This window comes from Mixophyes fleayi, chromosome 1 (assembly GCF_038048845.1).
Source record: "Mixophyes fleayi isolate aMixFle1 chromosome 1, aMixFle1.hap1, whole genome shotgun sequence".
Classification (NCBI taxonomy): Eukaryota; Metazoa; Chordata; class Amphibia; order Anura; family Limnodynastidae; genus Mixophyes; species Mixophyes fleayi.
In genome coordinates this window covers 417,067,330-417,094,603 of record NC_134402.1, presented here as the reverse complement: position 1 = coordinate 417,094,603, position 27,274 = coordinate 417,067,330, and the positions used below count along the sequence as shown (strand labels likewise).

Here is a 27,274-nt window from a genome sequence, read left to right as displayed (position 1 = left end):
ATTTTTTTTTATTTTGGCACAATTGGTACAAAATTGGGACATTTGGTTCTGTCTTGCGGCATTTGATGCCATCACAGCTCACGTCCTGTCTCAGGAAAGGGACAATCATACATAGTCATTCGGGTTGATGCTTCAGGCGTCAACATAACATTAGCTCTTGGTTCATAAGGATTTTCAAAGTAAAAAAATACTTGTCATGTATATCCGTGTTTACAATCAGAAAACAGAACGTTTCATGAGTGACAGATAAATATATATGTACACTTGTTGAAGAAGAAAAAAAAAAAAAACTGTACACTCTTGTCGACAGCATACAATCCCAAATATATTACAGTAAAAATACAGGTTTTTTGGGGGGAAAAATAAGTGCAAATATTACAATTAATGCTAATCATTGTATGCTTGATTGTCAAGTAATTCACATTACCATTGTTTGGTACAGCTAGATATTTTGTTTCTATTGTCAATGATGTTTGTCCTTAACGTGTCCGTTCTGATGTGCCTTTCCATTCTGATAAGCTTTCGGAAGCCTCTGCCCTTTGGTGTATGCATGGAACCAGAAATGGAGGAAAAGGATTAAGAAAACGACTCCATATGACCAAATGACATACAAGAAGACCGGGAACTGATACGGACAATCTTTCATGAAGAAGAATTGACCAATATGAAACGTGACCATCAGAAACTGGGTCTACGGGGAAAGAAGGAAAGAGAAAGAAAGAGAAAGAAAAAGTAAGAAAAATGTATCAATATCGTTGTTTGGCTATACAAGTTAACAATTAGTCTGTATATAGAAATTTAAAGTGAATTCTCACTAGTGTAATATTTTTATATTACAGGGTATCCTGTTTATAAAGCCCCCTTTATAAACACCGTCCTCATTTACCAACAGATATTTTCTGCACAAAAGTACATTAAACTATAATGGTTTCACTAGAGGTCACTATTTAATACTGCCCTTATACTAATGCCAGTTTTGACCTGTGACTTAAGCCAATAGTATAAAGAAGGAAATCTGTGTTTTATAGGATTATATTTTCTGATTCTACAGCACGTCAAAACACACAGATGGAGGATTAAGTGCACCGAATGGTGCAAATTATCACCATAAGTACCCCCCCCCCCCCCCCCCCACCCCCCCCCCCCCCCCACCCCCCCCCCACTCCAGTTAACTCTTGGAGGCAGACTCAATTGAAAGAGATGTGCTGCCGGACATGACACCACTGGAAGGTTAGCGGCAGAGTGCCTTCACAACCCTTCCGCGACACACCATTTTTAATTGAATCTGCCCCTAATACATTTTTTGGTTATTTATTAGAGATCTTCCACATGACAGCAATGATTTTCCATGTAATCATTGTTCATCATTTATATAAAAAATAATGCAAATAAAATAAAATTACAAATTGAAATAATTCAATCATTACAATTAAATATGATGTGAACTCTCTGCTGCCATCAGTCCCCTGGTTTGGGGCACCAGCACACTTTGGTGGTGATGGGACTGTGCAAGTATCAGGGAGAAATCCTATTGTGAACACTGACTAATGGAGAACAAGAACTGGTATAAGAGATCCTATTCTGCCAGTACAGTGACCACTATACAAGTAAAAGACAGCAGACGGCAGACAACAGTTATCTGTGGTTCCCAAGTTGTGTGGTCCTAGACTGCAGCCATCCTGTGTCTATATAATGTCATCCCAGCCATACATTATACTACAGCATGAAGACGTGTGAAGGACTACACTCACCAGTTGTATTGAAGTCATGTACTTTTTCCACCACAGGAACTTCTGGTAGGCAGGACCCATTGCTGACAGCCCATAATAGCTGTACATGATGACATGCACTACACTGTTCACCAGTGCATGGAATGTGCCCAAACCACCTGAACAAGAAGAGACCGTCTCGTTACATACTTACTACAGAGTACAAGTTAACACAGTCATAATGAGGTGACAGGTTACTAGATTAATTACACTGCAGAAGGCGGTGATGGCTGTAGATAGTTAACAATTTGTAGACCCATGTATAATTATATTTCGCCTAATGCCTTATTATCATATTTAATTTTATTATTGAGCAATACTCATCCCAAGTTCACTTTCCAACAAACTGATATTTGCAACTCCAGTGGGGCAATTGTGGGCCCTCTATAGCTCTGGGCCTCAGACAGACGCTCCGTTCACTTCCCATCTATCATCTGACAACTATTCTTGTATTATGGCACACTTCTGTGATAAAACGGGTTATTTCCCTGTTCTACAGATCTGCACAAAGCTGACAATTGGACTCTTATTGCTCAAAAAACAAAAACAAATGACACAATGAGGATTACCTGCAGCAAACTTGACTCCAAACCACCAAGTCCACGGCATGATGGAGTGATGATACACATGGAGAAAGGTGATCTGGCCGTTCTTTTTACGTACAACAAAAAAGATCTAGAAAAGAAGATACATATTTTTATCCTCAGCGATTACGATCACACATAAAAGCTCGGCAAGACTTTGGAAGCAGTTGTAAAGTTTTAGGTTTACTGTCACCGATAACTTAGAGCAGTACCACTTCTCTCAGTATACACATTTTGGGGCATATTCAATTGTTAGTATTACTGGCAAAAGTAACATGGCACGCGCACTTTTACCATCATTACGGTAATAGTGCGCGTAAATACCGTTATTGCGGTACCTTTCACGCTGGATTTCAGCTTTGTGGCTCAGGGAGCTGTGAGCTGGAATCCGGCTTCGTATTACCGTAATAACGGTAAAACTTTTAACGCTGCGGGAAATTTAAAACAATTGAAGCCTCGGGGCAAGTCTCGACCCAGCAGCCTATTTCAAAAGGAAAAAATGTAGGTGGCCCAATGACCCCCACCTGCCCCCCAGCCCTGCCTGCCCCTGAGTGCATGTGGAACAAATATCCAGGATATGTTTGAAATAAAACAGTAAGTGTATTAAATATCTTGTGAGAACCAGTCACACGAGGGTTGTGTAACAAATGTGATAGAAATACTACCTTTGGCTGGGTCACTGAGCAACTTGCATTTTTTCCACCTTTAAAAAGGTTCCCGATCCTCCCGCTTCCTGGGCTAAAATTTGCAGCCAGCCCCTGTCCACTATATAGGTTTCGGGCAGCAGTTCGAATCGCTCAGTTATTTTCTACCACTCATGCGAACTGCTCTCCTCTCAGCACTGACATGGTGCAACTGCATTCCAGTTGTTATCTGCTGCAATTGGTATTCCAGCGCTTAGTGTGGACCTATATTTGTTTAATACAATATGCATTCCAGTAATGGTTGGGTTCCCGGAGAGAAGTAACACTGAACCAGTACAATCGGGGTGGAGCGTCCCTAAAATGCATGTGCTGACCAAAGATGGACGCCTTCATGTCAGTGCATTACTGAGCAAGACTGTCTATTTATGATGAGCTGTGGGCATTCTGAATTTTGTGTCCTTATGATCGAAGCTGGACCACAGGATGAGCAGAAGTTCTGTTGGGAGGTCTAATTAAAATCTGGCACAGTAGCCCCACAGACGTTCACAGCTGTAGGACGTCACCTGGAGGGAACCTTCTTTTGTATGAGCTTTTACTACTCTGATCAAGTTATGATTTGGGAACCAGGGAAGAGTCTGGATTGCTACATGGAAGGCTACTAACAAATTGGTCGACGCACTTTAGGACTGAAGGGTGAATATAATAAAAGTGCAGGTCAGTCAAAATAAAGGAGAAATAGTGTGAATATTCTGTGCAACGCATGTATTGACAAGTTAAATGAAGCAAAGTGTATACACTTATATGCACATACATTTCCATATACTTACAGTGTCCAGTAACTCTATAAACTTTGAAAAATAATACAGCCAGCAGGTCCATGCCATCTACATAGGAGGGAAAAAAAGATTATAATTTGGCAGAAGATTCATTACAATCTACATAATTCCCTTCAAAGAACAAGTGAGGGTCTGTGTTTGACATGATCAACTAAGTTCCTATTCGGTGTGAAGGACTATGTAACGTTACTAATAGTGACTACGTCCAGTGATACGAGATGTCAGGCTCCATCATCCTGCTAGTTGGGCAGATAGGTTCAAAGTAAATGAATACTTGTCCCTTCCATAGGTGCGGCTCAGTCCTTTCACCCTGGTTACAAGTAACACCGCACAATGCATTATTGTTTCCACAATCAGTAACAGACAACTGGTACAAAGAACTACTTTACTTATGCGGGTGTCAAGAGCACAATGCTGTAGTTGAATGACAGCTGGTAATGTGTTCTTTAGTAGTTACTTACAACCAATACCAGGAGTGTTAGGCTGGTTACCTACTTGTGTTAGGTAAACACCAGTAACAAGACATATCAAACACATATGCAGTGTAACTAGCACTTGTGGCCCAGGGGAATCACCGGAGGGCACTGCCAGGCAGTAGACATACGGGGTTCACCACCTACGTTTAGAGGCTATCAAAATGCATGATTTTTTTCATACCAATAGATACAGGGTCTTCTAGAACTATCAGTATTAAGACAAGGTAGTCTAGAGTATAAAATGCCCACAAATATGATCTACAGTGCACCACCAGCAGGTTTCATGCACCAGGAGGTTTTAGAAAATTAACCGGTTTTGTTTTCATTAAGATGACAATACAACCCAATCCACAAATGATTTATGTTCAGCGATTGCTCGTCCACAGGGATATAAGAGGATACATTCTACATTTTTATTTGCTCATTGTTTATCTGTGTATGTATGCTACCAACATCCCTCTCCGGGATCTCCCTGATGCCAACAACACAGAGTTGACAAGTATGTGATATCTAATGGGAGAATGCAATATTCCAAGAACTTCTGTTGTAAGTCATCCAAGTACAGTCAATGTATTTACTTGGTCTGTAGTTATAGTGCTTGATACATGTTTGAGAAAACAAACATTTACTTAAAAAGTTAGTAACTGGACAAGATCCACTTCTTCCTTCTTAAAAACAGCGTATATATTATTATTCATGCTGTCAAATCTGTAGGCTGTAATAAAACACAGGAAAGACTTGACTGCGTCACAGAGCTTATGAAGAATATCTGCAAGAATGTTTGTCTAACAGTATCAGAGTTTCGTGTATCAATGATTAACAAGCGAGTTGTTTTTTAAACTCCCTTTTAAGTCTATCTGCAGTTGAACCAAGTCACATTGTTATTCCATTGAGGCATTTGAATGATCACAGAACTTATTATCACAAGACAATTCTTACCCTTACTGCCTGCGGTGACCTAGAGTAATCCACAATGTCACATTGAAAGGAATAACCAGTAGCCCAGCCAGCCATAAGAAACTAAAACAAAAGTAAATAAAAGAGATAAACCAAAAATATATCAATGCGGAATTTCTAAAGTAATCTGCACTATTAGTATTTTGAAGAACAGCGCTCATCTCAATAAAAAAAAGCAAATTTTTGCTGGATTAGTTTTCAGCATAATAACTAAATGGACTTAAGAATTCTGGATGGGAAAGGAATCGTTATAAATGAGAGTTCCAGGAGGAGTTCCCTCTGCTGATATAGATATAGATATATCGATGACATCTTCTTGTGTGAGTGGATTCATGTTTGAAACCTGGTACCTCCGTACAGAAACTTATAGGGTTTTTTTTTGTCACATATACCCATAGGAACTCCTTTATGCTATATTTTATTTCCCATCCACCACATTTTAAGCAACCACTGCTCAAAAGTCAATTTAACCATGTAAAACAGATTGTGCACAAACATGCAGGGGAGGACTCGAGACTGAGCCCAATGGACAATAAATTCAGGAATATCATAGAACATCTATTTGAGATGTGAGGGATCAAACTCGCAATACAAAATTATAAGAAAGGTCTCATCCTTTGGGGCAGAAAACTAGCATATGCCATAGACACATGTTCGTTAACACATACAATACTGGAAGTGAGGACATTACCAAAATAATAAATACTAAAGTTATTATGAAATAATCATGTGAACAGCCAATACGCCATAGTTAGCATCTTGGTGCAGAGAGTCTGGACTACTCCACAATGTGATACATTCCATTGTTTAAGATGCACAATGTAGCAATATCAGTTAAGGAGAGTTTTTCAATTGCCCATCTAAGGCATATCCGACAGTATGCCACAGGGTGCAATACATGTGATTTGATGTATGGTTTTTATGGTCCAATTTGCCCTTGCAAGGTTATGTGGTTTAAGCAAAATGTAGAATCAAAGACAGATTTCTCACATACATTAGCAATTACATCAGGGTCACACTCTCCCCCAATAACTATGCTCTTTGAGGAAGATCATTTTTGGTCAGTTTCATTTTTGGGTGACTGAGGAGACACAGGTACCAAAACCAAATGGACCAATAAAATTTAAGAGGGGGGGGCATATTGGATTAGAAATCTAAAAGGTTTTATACCAAGAAGGAATAAATAAAAATCAGGCCATAATAGAATTAATTTAAGGACTGTATAGATGTTATTGCATATAATTCTATGTGGTTTATTAGTTAGGATGAAGTCTTTATGAATGTCCAGGCTGGTTTATTAATGCCCGCTTTGTGGCTTATAGTAGATCAGCTATGGCTAGTGAGGAACTTAATGTAATCTTATGCACATTACAACAGTTTTGTTAATGTTTTCATTTCTATGTTCAATTGTTTCTTCAGCGCTATGTAAACAGAGGCAGAGAATGAGGTTTTCTGAAATAACAATAACTGATATTCTACGGGCGTGTTTGGTTTAACACGCCCTTAGAAGCAAAGAACGGTCATGTTACTATAACAATTCTGTTGTCTATTATACATGGATGTTTGGTTAAATCTTTCGGTGATGTTACGTATTTGAAAGATATGCACCAATGTTGCCTATATATGTGTTTGTAAATCTATGTTAAATAGCTTGAAAAAGCATTAGATACATGCAAAACGTTGGTGCCGCTTCCATTTCATTCTTTCCTGAAAGCTGAATAGATAAAGCCTTATCATCTGGAGTGGAGGAGTGTGGTCCTTTTCTATCATTTGGGCTACTGCTGGAGGTGGACCTCCGAGAAATACACTGGTTATTTCAGCCAATGAGAACTCCTTGACTTTGGTGATTTATGACATTATGGGGTCTATTTATCAAGGATTTTTCCTGTGTCAAACACCCGAAAACAACAGTTTTCGGGTGTTTACCGTGAAATTGCTAGGTATTATTGAAGCATTGCAGCAGATATCTCAGATATCTGCTGCTTTGCATTTGCTATCGTTTTTCTGAGCACTCCCCATAACAGTGTATGGGAAGTGCTCAGAACCGCTATGTATGAAAGTCTAATTAGAGAAACTTTTCCCTTTTTTTACATGTTAATGTACGCCATCTGAAGCTGGCGTACATTAACATATCTGAAAACTTTTGCGCTGTCCAGCTCTGTTCTGAAGAGCAGAGCTGGACAGCGCATGTGTGGAGGGATCATGTGATCCCTCCCTGTCAATCATCCTGCAGTTTGCCGTCCAGGATGCTACTTTCCAGTCGGTGCATGTGCACTAACCAAAAAAGAAAAAAAAAAAAAGAGAAGATCACCGCAGCCTTTAAACTTGAGAAAAGACTGCGATGATCAGGCAGTCTATCGGCACTGCTGTCCCTGAGAAGTTTTTTAATACATAGCCGTTACTTTTCAATCCTTATCAAGGAGATAAGGATTGAAAAGTATCAAGTGAAAAAAACAAAGGGTCATAAATAGACCCCTATTACAGAGTGTAGCATGGTGGCAAAACGCTTATCATTCCCGTCACACAGCACATGAGTTAGGCTGTGTGTGACGTTTGTGTATACTCCCTGTGTGGTTTTCTCTGTGTGCTCTTGTTTCCTCCCACAGTCCAAAAGATACTAAAAAGTCAATTGATTCTGACGCGTGTGTACGTGTGTGGTAGTGGCAGGGACTCATGTGAATGACTATATATCCTCTGTACAGTGCTGCGTAATATGTTTGGTGCTGTATACATAATAGTAATAATTATAATAACAGTGAAATGAGCAGTCTAGCAGGAAGGGTGACAGGAGTGCGATACAAACTGAAAGTACAGTTAGACTAGGGAATTAACACCAAAAAAACATCTAGCAGTAAACAGATATAAATGATTTACTAAAGAATAGGTCTTGATAAATTAGTATAACTAGTAATTTGTGAACTTACTTCATAGCACATGTATAAGGAGAAGAGAACCATGACTAAGTTGTACACTGCCATTATCCCCTTCAGATCAAATGGTTTCCTGTTCTCCATCAGCCGAGGACCCAACGAAGTGACAAAATAAATATATGCAACGATAATAATAGTCTGGGGGACTGGAGAGGACATAAGTGGCCAATCCTCCACCCTTGGATCTATACAGACAAGGAATTAAACAGAAATATGTAATTTTATGTTAAACATAGTACAAATACATAAATATCTATATAGATTTATTGGGTTTCTAGCCCTCACTGGATTTTACCCCTTGTATCCATCACACTGCAACATGTGACAATTTACAGGGTCAGAAACTTTAAGTTGTACTGTACGGTATGCAAGAGCACAATCCCTTTACACTTCAACTAGTGGGTCCCAGATCAGAATACCAAACAATAGAGGCGTTTAGAATCTTACATGTGAGCAGACTATTCCATCGCTAGGACAATAATGCACTGTATCTACAGATTCAAGAGACATATTTATCACTGCTGTAAGCGGCTTTCCAGCCACAGGAGGAAACGTGGAGGATTGTTGTGCTATGTTCCTCTCACTGCAATACGCACATTAACCCCTTTATTCATACTTGCCAAATCTCCCGGGATGGATCTCACAGACTCTCAGGAGAGTATGGCAAACTCCCGCATCTGCCCACTTCCTAGTGAAGTGGGCAGAATTAGGCCCCACATTCCACTGTAAAATGACGCTTTTGGGTTATTACACCACAGGGGGCACGCCCACCTCCCACCGGCAGCTCCCGGAAGCCAATTACAATAAGTATGCCTCTACTTCCTTTCCAGCCAAGTGATGGGCTGCATGGCTACTCATTCAGTAATGCTAAACATGGGGCAGGCAAGTAAAGTAAGGGCAGATTTATCAAAGGATGAAAAACCCTTATTTCACCTTATACAAGTAAGGTGTTACAGCATACTTGTCAACTCTCCCGGAATGTCCAGGAGACTCCCGCATTTAGTGCGAGTCTCACGGACTCCCGGGAGAGAGTGGGAGGTGTGGGAGGTCCAAATTGCGGCGTTTGGTGGGGCCAAAATGACGCAATTTTCAGAGCCCTACCCCCTGTACGCCCACCTTCCCCGGCAGGCTCCCGGATCATACTTGCCATAAGTTGGCAAGTATGTGTTACAGCCAACAATAACTCTGCAAGCTATATGTATCGCTGTGATACTTGTAGTGCAACAATAACTGTTCTGTTAACACCAGAACTTAATTTAAGATATTTCTGTTGCTGGGGTAAAAATATGCTGTAGTTATATGTAAAATATATTTGCATCTATAAAGCATTCTATTTATTTCATTAGGAATAATATCTATAATATATATATATATATATATATATATATATATATATATATATATATATATATATATATATATATATATATATATATATATAAAAATAAATGTTCAAACAGTGAACCTGGTAGCTCCAACAGAGATTCCAGTTCCACAGATGCGCCGGGTAGAGTAGAGGTTACAGAGCGAGCCCTTATCGTCAGTTTACTCTGTGGCAGCAGGGAATTGCTGCTGAAAGTGGTACTTTAATAAATAGCCCCCTAAATACAAATAGATTGCAGGAGATCTCAAACAAGTGTCTGCGCCGGTGCTTCTATGTGCCCCTGGAGAGTAACTTGAGAACCTACAATATTGGAGGCAGACATATAAGCAGATGACAGAAACTCGTTCATTTTCACAGCCAAGTGAAAAATCCCAAAGCTGCACAGTATGAAGGTATGAAGGCATTCTGAGCATGTGCGAATGTAATTACTTTGGTTTTGACATTGCTCCTGGACTTCAGCCAACATGGTATAGATGTGAGCTATAATTATTAATCCACATTGTTACTCTTTAGTGGAAGGGTACTAGGCACCCTTATCGCTCAAGCTGCCGACACCCAGGTTGCCTTCCTTGGGGTGGGGGTGTCCGGTAGGGAAGGGGGGGTTGTGGCCCTTAGTGCTGCATGATGGGAAGAGGAGTGGTGACAGATAAAAGCTGGGCACAAACCTGCTAAACTAGGGAGAAGTTTATTCTTTTCAATAGGACAATGATCCCAAGCAAACTGCAAGGGCGACACTGGAGTGGCTTTATATGGAAACAAACAGAGGGCCTTGAGTGGTGACCTTAATTCCCAGGACAATCTGTGTAAAGACCTTAAACTTGCTGACCATCACCGCTCCCCTACTAACCTCACCCGGCTTCAGTCATTTTGCAGGGAGGAATGGGCAGATATCGCTGCAGCTCAGTGTTAATAGAAACTTAAACAAAAAGACTACTGGCTATAATATAAGTCAGAGGTGATTAAACAAAGTAATGATCAAGGGAAGCGAATACTGCATAAAATTATCATTTCATTTTGTTTTATACTTTACTATAATCTTTCTTTTTCTGGGGGTCTCTAAAGACGAACATTTCAGGCTCAAGTGTGAAAGGGGGCAGGGGCTGAATACTATTCCAGAGCATCATATACGACGTATGTCTATTAAATAACGGGACTGTGATTTCACCTAGCAAACAAAGCAGTCAGAACAAACCTTGAACCGGTCTGAACCTGCATGACAAGCAGCAACACTCTGATGTTCAGTTGATTGTGAGGTGCCATTTAGTTTGGTTGTGTTTTCTGCAGAGTGCCAAAAAAATGCTAAGTTTAAAAGTTGAACAACGTGTCAATTTGAAATTTTTAGTAAAATTGCACAACACACCAACAGAATGTTTTCAAATGCTTACTATGGCCTATGGGAATGACTGTCTGTCTCGTGCGCAAGTGTTTGAGTGGCACAAAAGATTTAGAGAGGGCCGTGAGAATGTCAAAGATGAACACCCTGGACAACCTTGCACTTCAAGAACCGAAGAAATTGTAGAAAGAAAAAATAAATCAGTCAGATTGTTCGAAAAGACCGCCGACTCAGTGTTCGAATGATAGCTGAATCCATGAAACATTGACAAAGTGACAACGTATGGAAAATTTTGCGTGAGGATCTTAACATGACGAAGGTTTGTGCAAAGATGGTCCCAAGGGTTCTCCCACCAGAGCAAAAAGAATGTCGCAAGGAATGTTGTGTTGACATTCTGCAGCAACTTGACACAAATCCAAACCTGTTTCATAAAGTAATCACTTGTGATGAGATCTGGATCTTCCAGTACGATCCTGAAACCAAAAGACAGTCAATGCACTGGAAAACACCTTCATCACCAAGAATGAAAAAAGCTTGTCAAAATTCAAAGCAATGCTCATTATTTTTTTCGATATCAAGGGTGTAATTTTGGAAGAATGGGTTCAGAAGGCGCAACAATCAACATTATTATAAGAAAGTTTTGCAAAAGTTGAGAGAAAGAGTCAGAAATAAACGGCCGCAACTGTGGAAAAATGGTTTCTTTCTTCACCAGGACAATGCGCCTGCTCACACAGCACTTTCTGTGAAGCAGTTTTTGACTGACAAACATATTACTACACTTGAACATCCTCCATATTCGCCCGATTTAGCACCTTGCGATTTTTATCTTATCCCAAAAGTTAAATCAGTGCTTAAAGGGACACATTGTGAGTCAGTTGATGCTGTAAAGAAGAAAATGGCAGATATGTTGAAACAAGTGACAGAAATTGATTTGCTCCATGCCTTCCACCAGTGGAAAACAAGACTACAGCGATGTATTAGTGCAAATGGGGAGTATATTGAAGGGGACAAACATTAAATTTGTAATACCAATAAATAAAGGGGAGTTATTTAATCAGTATCATTATTTAATAGACATACCTCGTATATATAAAACTTAGGGATGACCACATATTCACCTTGGATGGAGTTAGGCAAGATTCATACCACTGGGAAAACTCAAAGAGGAAGGGGCTTGACAACCCTGCTACGAATTTTTTTTTTTAAAAAAAGACAAAGCCACATCCCGGGCAGGTCTCCTGCTAAGACTGTTACAGTCATCAGGATATCTCTAGAACTAAAGGCAAGTTCATTTCTCTTATTTTATCTTACCAAGCTACACCCAAAATATTTTTTTTTAAGGTTTATCTTTAAAAGCCAATCCCATTTCCCTTAAACGTTTTCTGTTAGTCAACCTGGACAGACCATTGGGGTGTTCTGCATGGTCAGCTGTGTAGACGAGACAGCCTCCAGATCATAAAGATTTGGAACACACAACTGACAATATGGCAGAGCCATGTTCTCAGTCGGTTTGTGGAGATAGGTTCAAAGATTACAAATGGGACCCTGACTACCAGCAGAGCCAAGGATAAGTTTGAGTGTACCCATCACCTACACACAGTGAAGGCAGCGGTTGTGTGGGCTTCACCAATATTTATCCAAATTCCTTCAATAAGGTCACTAGTTCCTAGTGCATGGATAGGTAGCACCTTCAATAAGGTCACTAGTTCCTAGTGCATGGATAGGTAGCACCTTCAATGAGGTCACTAGTTCCTAGTGCATGGATAGGTTGCACTCTTAGATATTGCTAACAACTGGGTGTAGGCATCAGGTACACTTTAGTGTAGATTGGAATAAAGCAGGTGATCGGCAACAGAGATGTCACTATAAGCATAGTGACAAAACAGTGCAGAAAGGCCACAATCAAAACATGTATGGAGGAGTATTATGCCAACAAAATCTGTATGTACAGGATTTATGTTATATACGTCGTATATATCTCACATTACAGCCAGTTGTTACTGAAGACATTGCATGGGAGCACATTACCATTCTATTGGAATCTTTACTGGACTCTTGCAGCTGAGCATTATACACTTATATAGTTGAAAAATGAGAACGTGGACAACTTGCAGAGGTGGACATCAATAGGTTTGTTTCATAGAACTGTGTAAGTAATAAATAGTATTTACAGAGTAAGTAGGGAGTTTATGACAGGTCACTCACCAGCATCTTTAATCCATTCATCATAAAAAAGTACAGCTCTTGATGTTAGGTTCTTGAAGGCCATGGTCTTCTGTGTTCTGCAAGATAACCAAATCATACAAGTTGACGTTACTAGAATAGCAAATGTAGACAGACTAGTCTCTGTTAAGATCCTTTATTAGTTCTAGTTATATTACCCCAATGGATACTTATTTGACACTGTACCCAAGTATTTGTCAGGACAACCATGTTGTTCAATACTTTAAGTCTATAGGGTGGAGGCAGGGGGTGAGTATATTGGGAACTGCAGGGGTTCAGACATGGAAACCTCACAGTCCCACAATGTGGTAGGAGTGTGTGGGGTGATAATCCCTAGATAAAAATCTGAATGGCCTTCTCTGTCTATTCTTTGCCACTGGACTTGCATACAACTGAGGAGAAGACATATTCACTCGCAGCTCTATCACAATGCAGATAGATAATGAATAGGTGACAAACTGTAGGAGATGACAACAATCACTGGAGTCCTACAACCATTTCAACAACTATTAGATCCAGGTAGAGAGGAGTGATATTATGATGTTACAGTTTCAGTTCTGATATTGCTTTGCCGTTCCACGGAAGCACACAATCTGTAAATTCTACATTACATGGATGGGGATGACAGCAGTATAGTAATGTGGTTGGGGTTAGGACTGGATATACCATGAGGACACTAGGTGAAATTCCACTGGAGAAATGTGCGAAATTCTGCAGCCAAGTGCGTAGCAAGGTAATTATTCCACTGAACAGATTAGAAAAGGTTGCTCATCCCTAGATTAAGGTCACACTGAGTGAAAAAAAATATTTTTGTGTGTGCTGTATTGTTGCTTCAACTTTGTCTATAACCCACAACTCCCTATAGACAGATAGTCACAAATATACATACACACACTATATAACTGTTTTTTTTACTTGGGAAGACTAAAAAATAAAAAAGTTATTCTCTGTGACATTGCATTAACAAAATTGGTTTGGTCAGAGAATTTACATTTCAAGGAGTTTATTATGATTATAATCTAACTATTCTAATGGGTATGGATCTATTTCATAGTTTGATCCAACTACACAGCAGGATGTAAAGTGATGGTCCATTAACATTTGTCTGAGAAGAATGCAATTACATTGAAGTGTTTTAAGCTTTTATTTGAGATGTTCGGATGGAAGGAGAATATGGAGGAAATTAAACATTTACAATGTGCTGCATGATGAATAGTTCTCAGTGTGTGTTATACATTTTATGCAAATGGAGTTTGCAGAACTGAATCGATAATGAAATCCTCCAAAGTTAAAACACACTTATCACCTACTCGTTAGGAAGGCTACACCAACATTCAAGAGAATGCAGCCTATGCATTCAGTAGACAGAAGACACTACTATAGCATATAGCTCTGCATCCTATTCTTTCTTCTTATTGTACTTAAACCTTATCCATTTAAAATCATTATGCAGGATATGACAATTTACTGGAATAATTCCTGGTACTTGAAATACACATTGTTGCAGCCGTTTGACAAAAGCCAATACCATGAAAACACTTACTAGAGTCCAGTCTGTTTCCATAGTTCCAGACATTGCAGATGAAGGTAGGTGATTTCAGGCAAAAGTCCTATTTCACGTATCAGGGGTTCATTCAATAAGTTGTAGAACATTACTTATCAATCATTGTTTTATTTATTTTTAAAAAATGCTGATTTTAAAAAAGAGTTTGCAGGCAGGATTTAAAATTGCAATTATATTAAAGGCAAAAGCTTGCGTGTGGATTGGAAAAATATATATTTTCCAACTATGTGCAAAGTTTGCTGAAAATCAGCAATTCTAAAAAAAATCTGATGGATAAATAATGCCCATATTATCCAGCATAATGATTTCAATTAGTCAAGTCAATTTTGATTGCCCTCACGTACACTTTGTTATGTCATATAGACACATTCACATACACGCACTAAACTGCAATATATTGACGTACAGTGAAAAGAAAAACTGCTCATTTCACATCTACACTAGACAGGTTCTGCATAGTGTACAATATACTGACATGCTCGAAATATACTCAGCATTCTTTATAGTGGAATCTTCCCACAACAAAATAGTTAACATTTCACCACATTCCTATCATGTGCTACACTGTGGTTGCATATGATACAATGCACTCCCTAAGGTATAGGATATGGATATTAGAAGTCATAGACGAGTTGCAATCCATTGATAGTAACCCAAATATCCATTACTGACTCCTATCAATGAATATAAATTGGCATCATACACAGGCAGCTTTGACCAGATGTGTTATGAATTCATAAATAAATCACAACAATAGTTATACAGTCATGGCTAAAAGTTTTGAGAATGTCACAAGTATTGGTTTTCACAAAGTTTGCTGCTTCAGTGTTTAGACCTATTTGTCAGATGTTGCTGTGGTATACTGAAGTAACATTACAAGCATTTCATAAGTGTCGATGGCTTATTGACAATTACATTAAGTTTATGCAGAGAGTCAATATTTGCAGTGTTGAACCTTCTTTTTGAAGACCTCTGCAGTTCGCCCTGGCATGCTGTCAATCAACTTCTGGGCCACATACTGACTGATGGCCGCCCATTCTTGCTTAATCAATGCTTGGAGTTTGTCAGAATTTGTGGGCTTTTGTTTGTCCACCCACCTCTTGAGGATTGACCACAAGTTCTCAATGGGATTAAGGTCTGGGGATTTCCTGCCCATGTACCCAAAATTTCGATGTTTTGATCCCCGAGCCACTTAGTTATCTCTTTTGCCTTATGGCAAGGTGCTCCATCTTGATGGAAAAGGCATTGTTTATCACCAAACTGTTCTTGGATGGTTGGGAGAAGTTGCTCTTGGAGAATGTTTTGGTAACATTTTTTATTCATGACTGTGTTCTTAGGCTAAATTGTGAGTGAGCCCACTCCCTTAACTGAGAAGCAACCCCACACCTGAATGGTCTTAGGAGGTTTTACTTTTGGCATGACACAGGACTGATGGTAGTGCTCCCCTTTCCTTCTCCGGACAAACGTTTTTCCAGATGACTCAAGCAATCTGAAAGGGGATTCATCAGAGAAAATAACTTTACCCCAGTCCTCAGCAGTCCAATCCCTGTACCTTTTGCAGAATATCTGTCTGTCCCTGATGTTTTCTCTGGAGAGAAGTGGCTTCATTGCTGGCCTTCTTGACACCAGGTCATCCTCCAAAAGTCTTCGATTCACTGTGCATGTAGATGCACTCACACCTGCCTGCTGATATTCCTTAGCAAGCTCTGCACTGGTGGTGCCCCGATCCCGCAGCTGAATCAACTTTAGGAGACAGTCCTGGCGCTTGCTGGACGTTCCTGGGTGTCCTGAAGCCTTCTTCACAACTATTGAACCTCTTTACTTGAAGTTCTTGATGATCCGATTATAATTATTATTTGTTTTTTTTAAAGAACTGACATTATGTAGCGCTGTACATTGAGGGGCTCAAGACACAAACAAATTACATACAATGACATAAAACAGAAGGTAAAAATTGGCCCTACTTCAAAGGAGCTTACAATCTAAGAGATTTAGGCAACGCTGGATACATAAGGTAGCAAAATAACAATTGTTGGAGCAGGTGGAGTAAAAGGAGTAATAGGGTGGGATTACTGCACTATCAGCTGCCAATAATACAGTCCAACAATTTGACTCATGTTTTGAAGGATAATGCAAAAGCAACAGAAAGCAATATTTTGCTGCAGAAGTAAACCAGCTTCTTCCTCAGGGTTTGAAGATTTACACACACACACACACACATATATATTATATATATATATATATATATAAATATATATATATATATATATATATATATATATATATATATATATATATATATATATATATATATATATATTACACATATACACACACATCTATCCCTCCATCCCACTCTCCGGGAATGTCTGGGAGACTCCCGAATTCAAGGAAAGCAGGCAAGTCTCCCGCATCCTGGTCTTTGAGGGACAAAATTACACAATTTTTGGTGAATCACGTCATTTTAGTCCCGTCCGCCCACAACAAAATGACAATTCCGTCCTGGGGGAACAGATTACCTAAAAAAAAATATAAGGTACAGAACAGTAATTGAACATGAGAACTCTGTGATAGAGGGGCAACGGCCAAAGCACGCATTCCATCTCACATTCTTAGGTTTCTACATGCACAGGAAACGGGTTGTTCCAGTTGAGCAGGGCCAGCCTGTTTCACACACACTGTCTAACAAATCATCTTTTCCTTATTTGCCTTTTTATAGCAGTAGTAGTACTATATCCCAATACATAACAGAGAGAACAATAAGGATATGAAGCACAAACTCACAGAAATATTGATGATCTGTAAGATTTGTTCTCTATATGGGATAATATAATACCCTTATTTGCTATAGAAAGTATAAGTCACCAAGTCCTGTAACCATATAAAGGCACTGTACACAGATTAGGGATCTCCAAGGTGACTTCAAATATCCTTAATAATTTACAGTAGGGGTGTGATCCCTGAAAATTAAGGTTTCTGGGGGTTTTTTTTGCTTCACATAAAAAAAACCTAATGAAACTGCTTTAAAATTGTGTTGATGTATAAATGTTCCATAAAAGACTGAAAGACTCCATATATTTTTGGTTTTATTTTATTTTCAGAGTACAGGATCCACTATCAAGCAGCACTGGGGTACAACAACACTTCCCCCGCAGTTCCAACCCCCCACAGCTACTTGATGTGCCCCTGCATTATAGGAGCAACACATCTGCTCTGGTTTCAACATCACCACTAACTGAAATGGAATTGGAGCTTAAAGGAGCTCCCAGCTTTTTCGGGGATCTTTCCTAGGTCCCCGATACCACAGCGATAAGCTATGATCATAAAAAAGGACGCGGATGTGCAGATCCTGTAAGTGAGAAAGGCATCTGGTGTCTATCTGAGGAGGACATTAATAGAAGAGACCACCAACCAAATAATGTATTTGTCATGAACCCCCAGTCTGTCCCAGATACAGCAATCTGAACAGCTGGCCGTGACTGGCGGCACCTTAGTCACTTAGCCTTTTCTGCCACCATGAAGGATTTATTATGGTGTCCTTACATTCACCAGAACCACTTATTAATGTTTCACACTTAAATCAGAAACACATGTAGCATGAGCCTCCCTGGGCTTCGTAAATTCACAAAGAATCACAGAGAATACACTAGATTAAATTTATTTAACCTGAAAAATGTTTCAAAGGCTTAGTTCCAAAAGAGTTAATGACAAGACATACAAAAAATTGCACAAGTAAGTTTCAGAAAATAAAAGTAGGAAATAAAACCAGAGTCACTACTTGCTAGTTAAGAGTTGGTGGTGTGAGGGAACACCATTGAGAAATATGAGACATTTCAGTCTTGATAGACTCCCTCATGAAAATGCACATGTTATTGTCTAAGACAGTAGATTTTTAAACCTTTTTCTACATAGCTCTCACCCCCTCCTTTGGAATTTAGCTGTCAATAAGGACAGATTAATCTCCCGAATGCTTTTGAAGTGAGCTAGGGATGTCCTGAGATCTGGCATGTTCACAGGACCTTGAGTTCTCACCTGTGCTCATTCTCCTTGGTTAGATGGTTTACAACTTTGGGGCTTCAAACTCCTTAGAGATGCCTAGATCTCCCTCGTCTGGCTAATTTCAACTGATTGACACTTGCATAGGTTCAAACTCATGTCATCTAGCAAAGCACACATTGAGATTACATTACAAGGTTACATACAATAAAATTTAAGAAACAACACACGTGAAAATGTGAAGCCCTGCATTGAAAAAGTGCTGGGGTTCTGTCTCCCCTGAGCCCTGTACATTGTACCAAAACAGTGGGGATACAAATATTAAACACACTTTCAAAATGTGTAATCGTCGTTTTTTTTAATATACTTTTTGTCATTATTTTATTAGCATGACGGCCAAGAGTTAATCATTTGCCACAGCGAAATATGGCACACAGAATTCTATCCACAGCAATAAGGTTACTGTGGCTGGATCATTTATAAATAACTTATTGTATACATTTATTTCAATTGGTGGCTGTAATTAATGTATGTCACAATGTATGTCTTTTTGCAACAAAGTAAACCTCTTGGTACTTAGGCATTTTCATTTGTGAGAGACCAAGACATCTTTAGTCTGAATGCACAGGAAAGGGTCGTTAGACTATCCTGTGTGTCAGAGAGATAGGAAACCTAACAGCAAGTAATTTAGCAAATCACAGATTGATGTGAATTTTGTTAAGTTTACATTGCATTTAAATCTAGGTTTAGAGAACATATAACATTCTGATGCCAATCATTGAATGTAACATCTCAGACTTTGTGGGGCCAGGAAGGAAAGGGGGCCTGTTTGATCATGTAATGTATTATACCATCTCTACTAGATGATCACTAGTACCTCCTGAAGTTTCTGGCTGAAGCCTATTGCCTGCTGTATTCTGTGACCAACAGATAGGAACTTACACTTCAATTCATTCCCGCCTTTCCTGTGTTGAACCCAGTTTCAATAGTAAATGGTCAGGAGGTACCAGCCAACCCACAGCAATAAGACGCTTTAGCAGCTAGACCAGGTACCCCAAAAGTAAGCGGTTCTAGGCGCAGAGAAGGAGCCCAGTGGTGGCAGCGAGATTCTCCTACACCAATTGTGCAATTGGCATTCGCAGTTGGCGAGTATCTAGTGGTAAGGGACACCAGTAGGAGGGGTCAGTAGCAGTTTGTTTCTGACAGTGAGACTGAAACCCAAATAAACTGTGCAGGAATGATAAATAGGCCTCCCTGTGCAAAGGCCTGAGAAGCTTTTGCTGATGAAAAATACCCACCAGAGAGATTACCCCAAGGTTTCTAGCGTCCATCCCTCTTTTCATTTTTAACACTGATGACCTCACTCCTTCTGCAAGGGGCCCTTGGTTTGGCAGTGTAGGAAGGAGAGGGAGCTTTAAGGGACCCAGAGCTCTGTCTAGGTGGCCCAAGATAATAAGGGGCAGGGTATTATTATGGAACCCCATTGATCCCAGTGTAATAGACAGGGCTCTGTAAGATTTGGACTACAATTAATTACGAATAAGGTAATATAGTGGTGAACAAGTGTTTTGGAGTCTTTAATTCTATTAAACTGTATTTTAAAATTATCTGGCTACTTTATTCTTTTGTACACAGTTATACAATTCAGGAAAACTAGTACAGTAAAATGTGCTTCCAGAGTGACCAGATTCCAACTTATTTTTCTGGTGCTGTTTACAAAATGAAAGATTCTTATTGGTTGCTATGAGCATCAACAAATTATTCCTGTGCTCTGGATGCCAAACAATGTACCACAATGTGTTACACACTGCAGGATACATCGAAAACATATGTGAAACAAAGTCCTAGCAGTGTCACCTGTTGTTAATATAGTAATTTATTGCAAAAAAACCCAAAACCTCCCCCTAAAATACATCAGGATGGTGGTAGTCAGCGTATCGATGCTGACTATCCTGACACGACGACCCCAAAGGGCTCCTTCCCGACCATCACCGATGGCGACTCCTCTTCAAACCAACTTCAGCCAATCACGATCAAGTACGAAGCCGTCTCCACTCGCTGACGTCATTCACCATGGCGACGTTATTATCGCTGTTGTTAAGGGGGTAATGTAAGTATGCACCCGTGTACAATGTAGAAGGCTTTGTAAACTAACAACAACAATAATCCCGTTGCCATGCCTCATGTCAGGGGGAAGTCTTGTAGGGGGTACTCGGCATCGATATGCCGCACCCCACACCATCAGGATGTTATTAATCTCTACAGTATACAAAATGCTTTCTGCACTAGTAATCTGCACTTACATCCAACCTGTAGCTGGTCCAAGCGATACGACTGAAAAACACCTACCTTAGAGATGCCCAAAGCTTGAATTGCACTGCTGTGTGCACTCAAGCTTGTCACGCCCTTACTGTACACTGACTACGTGCATCAGTCCCCTCCCGTCTTTCCAATTAGGAAACAATTTGTACAGTCATGTAAAAATTAGACTTGGATATATTTATACATAGGCTATAATGGTAAAGAAATTCAGCAGATTTTTCCAGAAAATGTAGGAAGCCAGGATAATAGACCAGTCACATATTTACATAGGGAATGTTATAGAGCTGTGGTATTGAAACAGTTTACCTTAAGTTTCAACACTCTACATATGCTGTGAGGGAGGGGGGGCTGTGACCATTAGCACTATGCCTCAACTGAGGTTACTGCCTAGGTAGGTCTGTCTATATCCATCATATACCTTGGACCAGGGCCGCCATTAGGGGGGTACGGGGGGGTACTCTTGTACCGGGCCCAGGCTCACCAGGGGGCCCGGTACAACAGCGCAACATATACTGAAGACAGAGTAGCGGAGACCAGCAGACTGCAAGACAGCGGGCCCCCAGGTAAGTATGTGTTGCTCTGTTGCTCATGGGGAGGAGGGGGGGCGCTCATGGGGGGGGGGGGGGACCTGGGTGGCACGGGGGGCCCAATGATTTCTGAAGGCGGCCCTGCCTTGGACAACTGGCTGCATGTGTCACCTACATCACATGCTACACATTACCACCATTTATTACATATCAGTATCACTGTGTACACCTAACAAAGGGGAAACTTCCCTCTAGAACAACGCTTGACGTCAAGCATCACAAACACACCACTTTCCTCCGTTGCTGATAAACAGGAGTAGATCTGCAAATCTTTTGTGAGAAACCAACGAGCAGCACAGCCACCTGATCTTGTTTGAGAGCTTGAAAGAAACATTCACTGCCCGTACCGTACAATTAACTTGGGGAAAAGTCCTTATATGCTTTAAAGCCAATCCTGGTTTCCTTTCTTATTCAGAAAATTAACTACTCCTTGACTTAACCCTGCCATGTCATCCCTCTAGGTAAGACTGGGTACACACTACAATGTTCTCATCCAATTATCAGACCTATCAAACGATAAACGACCATTCGGCCGGATATCACATTATTGTGTATGCTGCAACGATGAACAATGATCATTTCAAAGCACATCGTATCGTTTCATTTGATTTTAAAACCAGACTGAAAATGTTGTTCTGCAATGAAACAATGTCGTTCTAATCCTGCACTGTGCATGCACTCAGGACCAGCAGTGTCCATAGATTGTGCAGATTCACAATCTTTTTAGTCGTTGGTTATAATAGATAGAGCACATATCTGATGGTAAATCTTGTAAAATGTGCTGTGTACACGTGAATTGGCATGGTGATTGGGACTTTTTTTTATTTATTTTTTAACCATTGGTTTAACTCGTTAAGGATAGCGCATCACTAGAAATTTTGGACAGTGTGTACCCCGCCTAAGCTAAAGCCCTACTTATTGGTTTACATAACAGTTTGGCCAGACATTGCACTCCTTAGTAATCATTGCATTAGCCACTTCTGTTGTATTTAGTGACAAGACCAACACAAAGTGCCTCAGTTACGTCACTGGTTCCTACAAATGACAAATAAATGTTGGTTCAGCCCACAAACTCCAGTGTGTGTATAGTAGGTGACAGATCCACATTAAAGAGCAACCAAAATTTTGCAATCGTCCCATCTACTTCTATTGCCTCCAAATCGTAGCTAGTTTGTTCACTTTGCGGGTAGTCAATGGGCTCTTATGACGTGATGGTTTTTGAATGGTTATGTCATTTTGCAGTAAACATAATTGCAAACCATCCTTCATTATTACCAGATATCCTAAACTCCAATAGAATCTCTGCAATTTTCTGACAAGAAGCCTGGTCTCAATTGTAAAGCGCTACGGAATCTGCTGACGCTATATAAATAAGATGTTGATGGTGTGGCATCAGGGAAAAAATAAAAACTCCCTATCAAGTAACAAACCCTTATCTTCAATACACCTAGCTCTTACAAGCTCTTGAAATGTTTATAAACGCATCATTAGCTCTTTTGAAGAAACTTATTTGTTTGGTTTAAAATCTTTTTACTGGGTGGAAAGATTATAAGACGTTTTGGAGGAATTAAAGTGAACAAGTTAAATCACTACACTCATTAGAAACTAATGCAGGTTTTAAATGTCTATTTAATCCTGCAATTTTACTTATAGTATACCAGTCTCCCACGTACACACTTTAAATCCCTTCAACAGTACAAACCTGTTCTCTTCAAATTTCTATTATTTTATCATCTTTGGCAACCGAAGGAATGAGCACTGTGTCTTAACTTTATAATTTTAGATTCAAAATTATATTACCAAAAACAAAAAAACACCATGTTCACATAACATACTAGTAAATCTGTGTAATATTCCTCCATTCAAGTGTTCAAACTCAGTGATAAATGCTAGTAATTAAAAATAATATTTATTTCACTATGTCCTTGCCAATATGGCAGCTTCCATAGAGCATGCACACAATTAAACATGTGGCTTAGTTTTTGCACACATTTGTTTATAAATCAATTGAAGGAAAATAAGTCATCTGCTTAAACAAAACATATTTATGGTTTAACTAGCAGAATACCCGGCGTTGCCCGGGATTTAAAGAATGTGTTACCCCCCTCGCCACCCCCACCCTTAGGAGTGCTAGGGGTGTCTTGCCCCCACAATATTTGTTGTCAGACTGTAAGTCATATGTGTACCAGGTTTGGTGTAAATTGTTCCAGACATTCCAGAGTTATGGTCGTTTTCGATGATTTTTAGGTGTTACCCCCCTGCAATACAATTTCTGTATTGTATAAACCTCAAAATGTATAACCCTATCCCATGTCTCAATAACACTTATCAACAAATGAAATTGACAAACCAAATGTAACAAATACAGAGATTTCCTTTGTTTCCATAACAAACCAACCATGTTACTGTGTAATAGCAGGAAAGCATTGTCACCTATACATACCTGCCTTTTCACAGTCATAATACTGCTTTTCCTACTTCTTACCAATTTTAAAAACCTGGTCTAAATAAATTGTAAAACAGAGTATTATTACAAAGAAGGAACCTAGTTGACACCTGTACCATATCAGGTCTAAATGATCCATTCAATCTACAAGTCTAGTCTTTGTACAAGTAGGCAAATAATAAGATTAACTATAAGCTTATTCAAATAATAGCTTCATTTAAAATTCAAACCTGTGGGCAGGAAACATTCATCTATTAAAACTTTCCTTTACTGTAGAGGCAGGAACACATTTTTCTGAGCCAGGTACACACAAGACAAATATTTTTCTAGGCTACAAGTGCTTAGAATACTGTACAATAAGCCATAACGATTCTAAGATCTCACACATAATAAATTCGATTTACTCTCCTGACACTAGTGGGAGTGTGCTGCGCTTTTTAGTACAACGTGTTCATTTGCCACAGAGTGGGAGAGGACAAATATGAATGGTTTGGGAACGGCAGACATTCCAATCATTCCGTCTCATTACTAGAGAGCAGCAAACTGGATACACCTGCTGAGTGTTACAGATGTAAACCCTTATGTCTACTGCACAAACTATACCACCAGCAGCACATTCTGCGTATGTACATTCTATAGCTACACCGCCTCAGTGATCATCAGCAGAGACAAAATTACTGAAATCACAATGAATACTCGGGGAGCCTCTTCTCCCAAATTGTATTAAAAAAATAAACAAATAATTAAAAAAACAAACAAAAAAAAAACAACAACTTTTTGGGTGTATTATCTTTTAAGCTGAAAATATAATGAATGGTTAAACAATTATATAGAGCATTTAAGATGTGAAAACACACCTAGTCTACAAACACCTGGATGCCAAGGATTTTGACTCAAATTTAAGCAAAGAGGTCATGGGAGTTATGTATAGGTGTCACAATTATATAGTACAGTTAATAAATAATGCATTAAATAATCACCAGCTAAAGCAGTAACATGCTCTTACCCCCTCTGGACTTGCAGCACCTGTCCCGGAGCAGTGCAGTCAGCACAAGAGGAGAACACAGCCTCAACTGGCTGCACTCCGGGATGAGGGAGTGAGTCAGTGGGTGACACCTCTCTTCTCACGTTACACTTGTTCTGCAGGGAGTGGCTGATACATCAAGAGATTGGCTGCAACGGGAGCTGTCAAGTAGCTTTCTGAATGGGGCAACTTCAAGCATGTCAACCTGAAATGACACAGAGAGCCAAATTAAGTAGGTGGTACCCATAGCCCGTCAGAGTGTAAAGGAATCAGCACACACTCCTGGGAAGTACAGCAAAGTCCGTTGCAGGCATTTTTATTGTTTTATTATGCATATGTTGTTTTTTAATGGCTGCATTTGTACTTTAGATGAGTGTAAATCACTGCATTTAACCTCTGATCTAAATAAAATCCCCAAAAGTAATAATAATAATAATTTACTATATAAATGATGGTAATGTATGTATAAACTCCTGTTATATAACATATGTATAAATGGTGAGTTCTGATGTCATCACTACAGTGTGCCTTATAAAAACTATAAGAACTACAGAGCACTTTCTGTACAATATTACATATGTTAAAAGTCAACTCGGAAGACTCTGAGCTTTATAAAAGCACTTGTCCTGCAGCATCATGCTTTTATATGGTCAATGGTCCGTGATTTATAATTGTATAATTTACAGAAGGGAGTACATGATAATATTATCTTAACTATTTACAGTAGAGGTGACATAATATTATAATATAAACCACAATATCTCCCTCAGAGTTGTAATTAAGAAAATTGGTAGAACTGGTAAATTTACAAAATAAACACATTCAGTATAAAAAACGTGCCCGTGAGTGGCTCATTGGTCTGTGTGCCCTCTGAGTCAGGTAGGCCATGTGGCTAAAATATAAATAACAAACATGCTACTTAATCCCATGCAGGCGCCTCCCTTGGCTAGGCTCCCTGCCACATGTCGCAGACCCTAGTTACAGCTCTGCTGTTGCCTATGACAAACAGACTGAACATTACAGTTTGCGAAGACTGTTACAGGCACCTAATGTTACCTGTAAAGGAGATACGTACGGTGGAATCTGTTAGAAGAACTGTTAGGTTAAAGGAAATAGAGGAATTAGTAAATAGCTGACCTTTAAAATGGTTGTATTTACAAAGCGAAATTACATGTAGAAAAAAGTGGAGATGTTATCTATAATAACCAATCAGATTCTAGCTGTCATTTTGTAGAATGTACTAAATAACTGATGACTAGAAACTGATTGGTTGCTATAGGCAACATCTCCACTTTTTCAAACCCGCAGTTTAGTAAATCTAGCCCTAAATACCACAACATAAGGCTACATCTGGTTTAAAATAAAACATTATTTTTTATACATAACTCTAACTTTTATTTAAATTCTATATCTTTTATTATTGTTTGCGACCAATAATTAATTGACTATTATCTCATCTAAATCTCTAATGCAACACTGATATGGAAAATCTTTGGTAAATCAGAAAATGAATCACATGTATATTGTGTCAATATATTACAAAACCGGCCACACATGGTAAAGGCTTGAGAGTGTTGCAATAATATTCCGCAAATTATTTGCTTTGTTTACCATTTTGTCACAGAATTCCACATGTTTTGCCAGGGAAATTTGACCTTAAGCGTTCTCAGTCCACCCCTAAACACATTGCAGAGCAGAATGAACTCTCAGCGCTATTTGTAGACTATAGATCCTGCAAAACGTGCGATCCTTCGTACATTGTATTGACTAAACTTTGCACTTTTTCAGAAAGGTCCATTCTGCTGCTAAATTCGTTTTGTGTGAACTTTTGCCAGTTTTGCTCAGCTCTAGCATTGGGGTGATTTTGGAGCAATTGCCCAAAATTGCTGTGGTTATTGCAGAGCGTTTGGCTATCATTACTTTTAACCTGTAATAACCTCCAAAGCAGTGTTAGGAGAGGAGATGTGACTGTCACCTAAAATGACCCGAGGCAATATGATAATCCCTGTATATCAGTACAGAATACTGATATTCCTGGCTCTAAAATGTGTTACCTGTAATCTAGTTTACAAAGGTGGGTGCGGCAGTGAAAGTCTCTACTGGAAACTACAATTGCTAATCACATGACTACTGCAGGATCCTGTTACGCAACACCATAAACTCATTCCAACCCAGAATGCAAACATCACACAATAGTGA

The 27,274-nt window shown here is 39.4% G+C and overlaps 1 protein-coding gene across 1 annotated transcript; it reads right to left on the bottom strand.

Moving 5' to 3' along the window:
* On the bottom strand, positions 1-25,199 carry ELOVL7 (ELOVL fatty acid elongase 7). Its single transcript, XM_075193598.1, has 8 exons — positions 25,058-25,199; positions 13,119-13,195; positions 8,191-8,381; positions 5,249-5,329; positions 3,825-3,881; positions 2,339-2,444; positions 1,752-1,888; positions 1-691 (listed from the first exon to the last, which is right to left on the bottom strand). The coding sequence occupies exons 2-8, from the start codon at positions 13,180-13,182 to the stop codon at positions 464-466; spliced, it is 864 nt and encodes a 287-aa protein (XP_075049699.1). The 5' UTR covers positions 13,183-13,195; positions 25,058-25,199; the 3' UTR covers positions 1-463.
* Between the last annotated feature and the right edge of the window lie 2,075 nt (positions 25,200-27,274).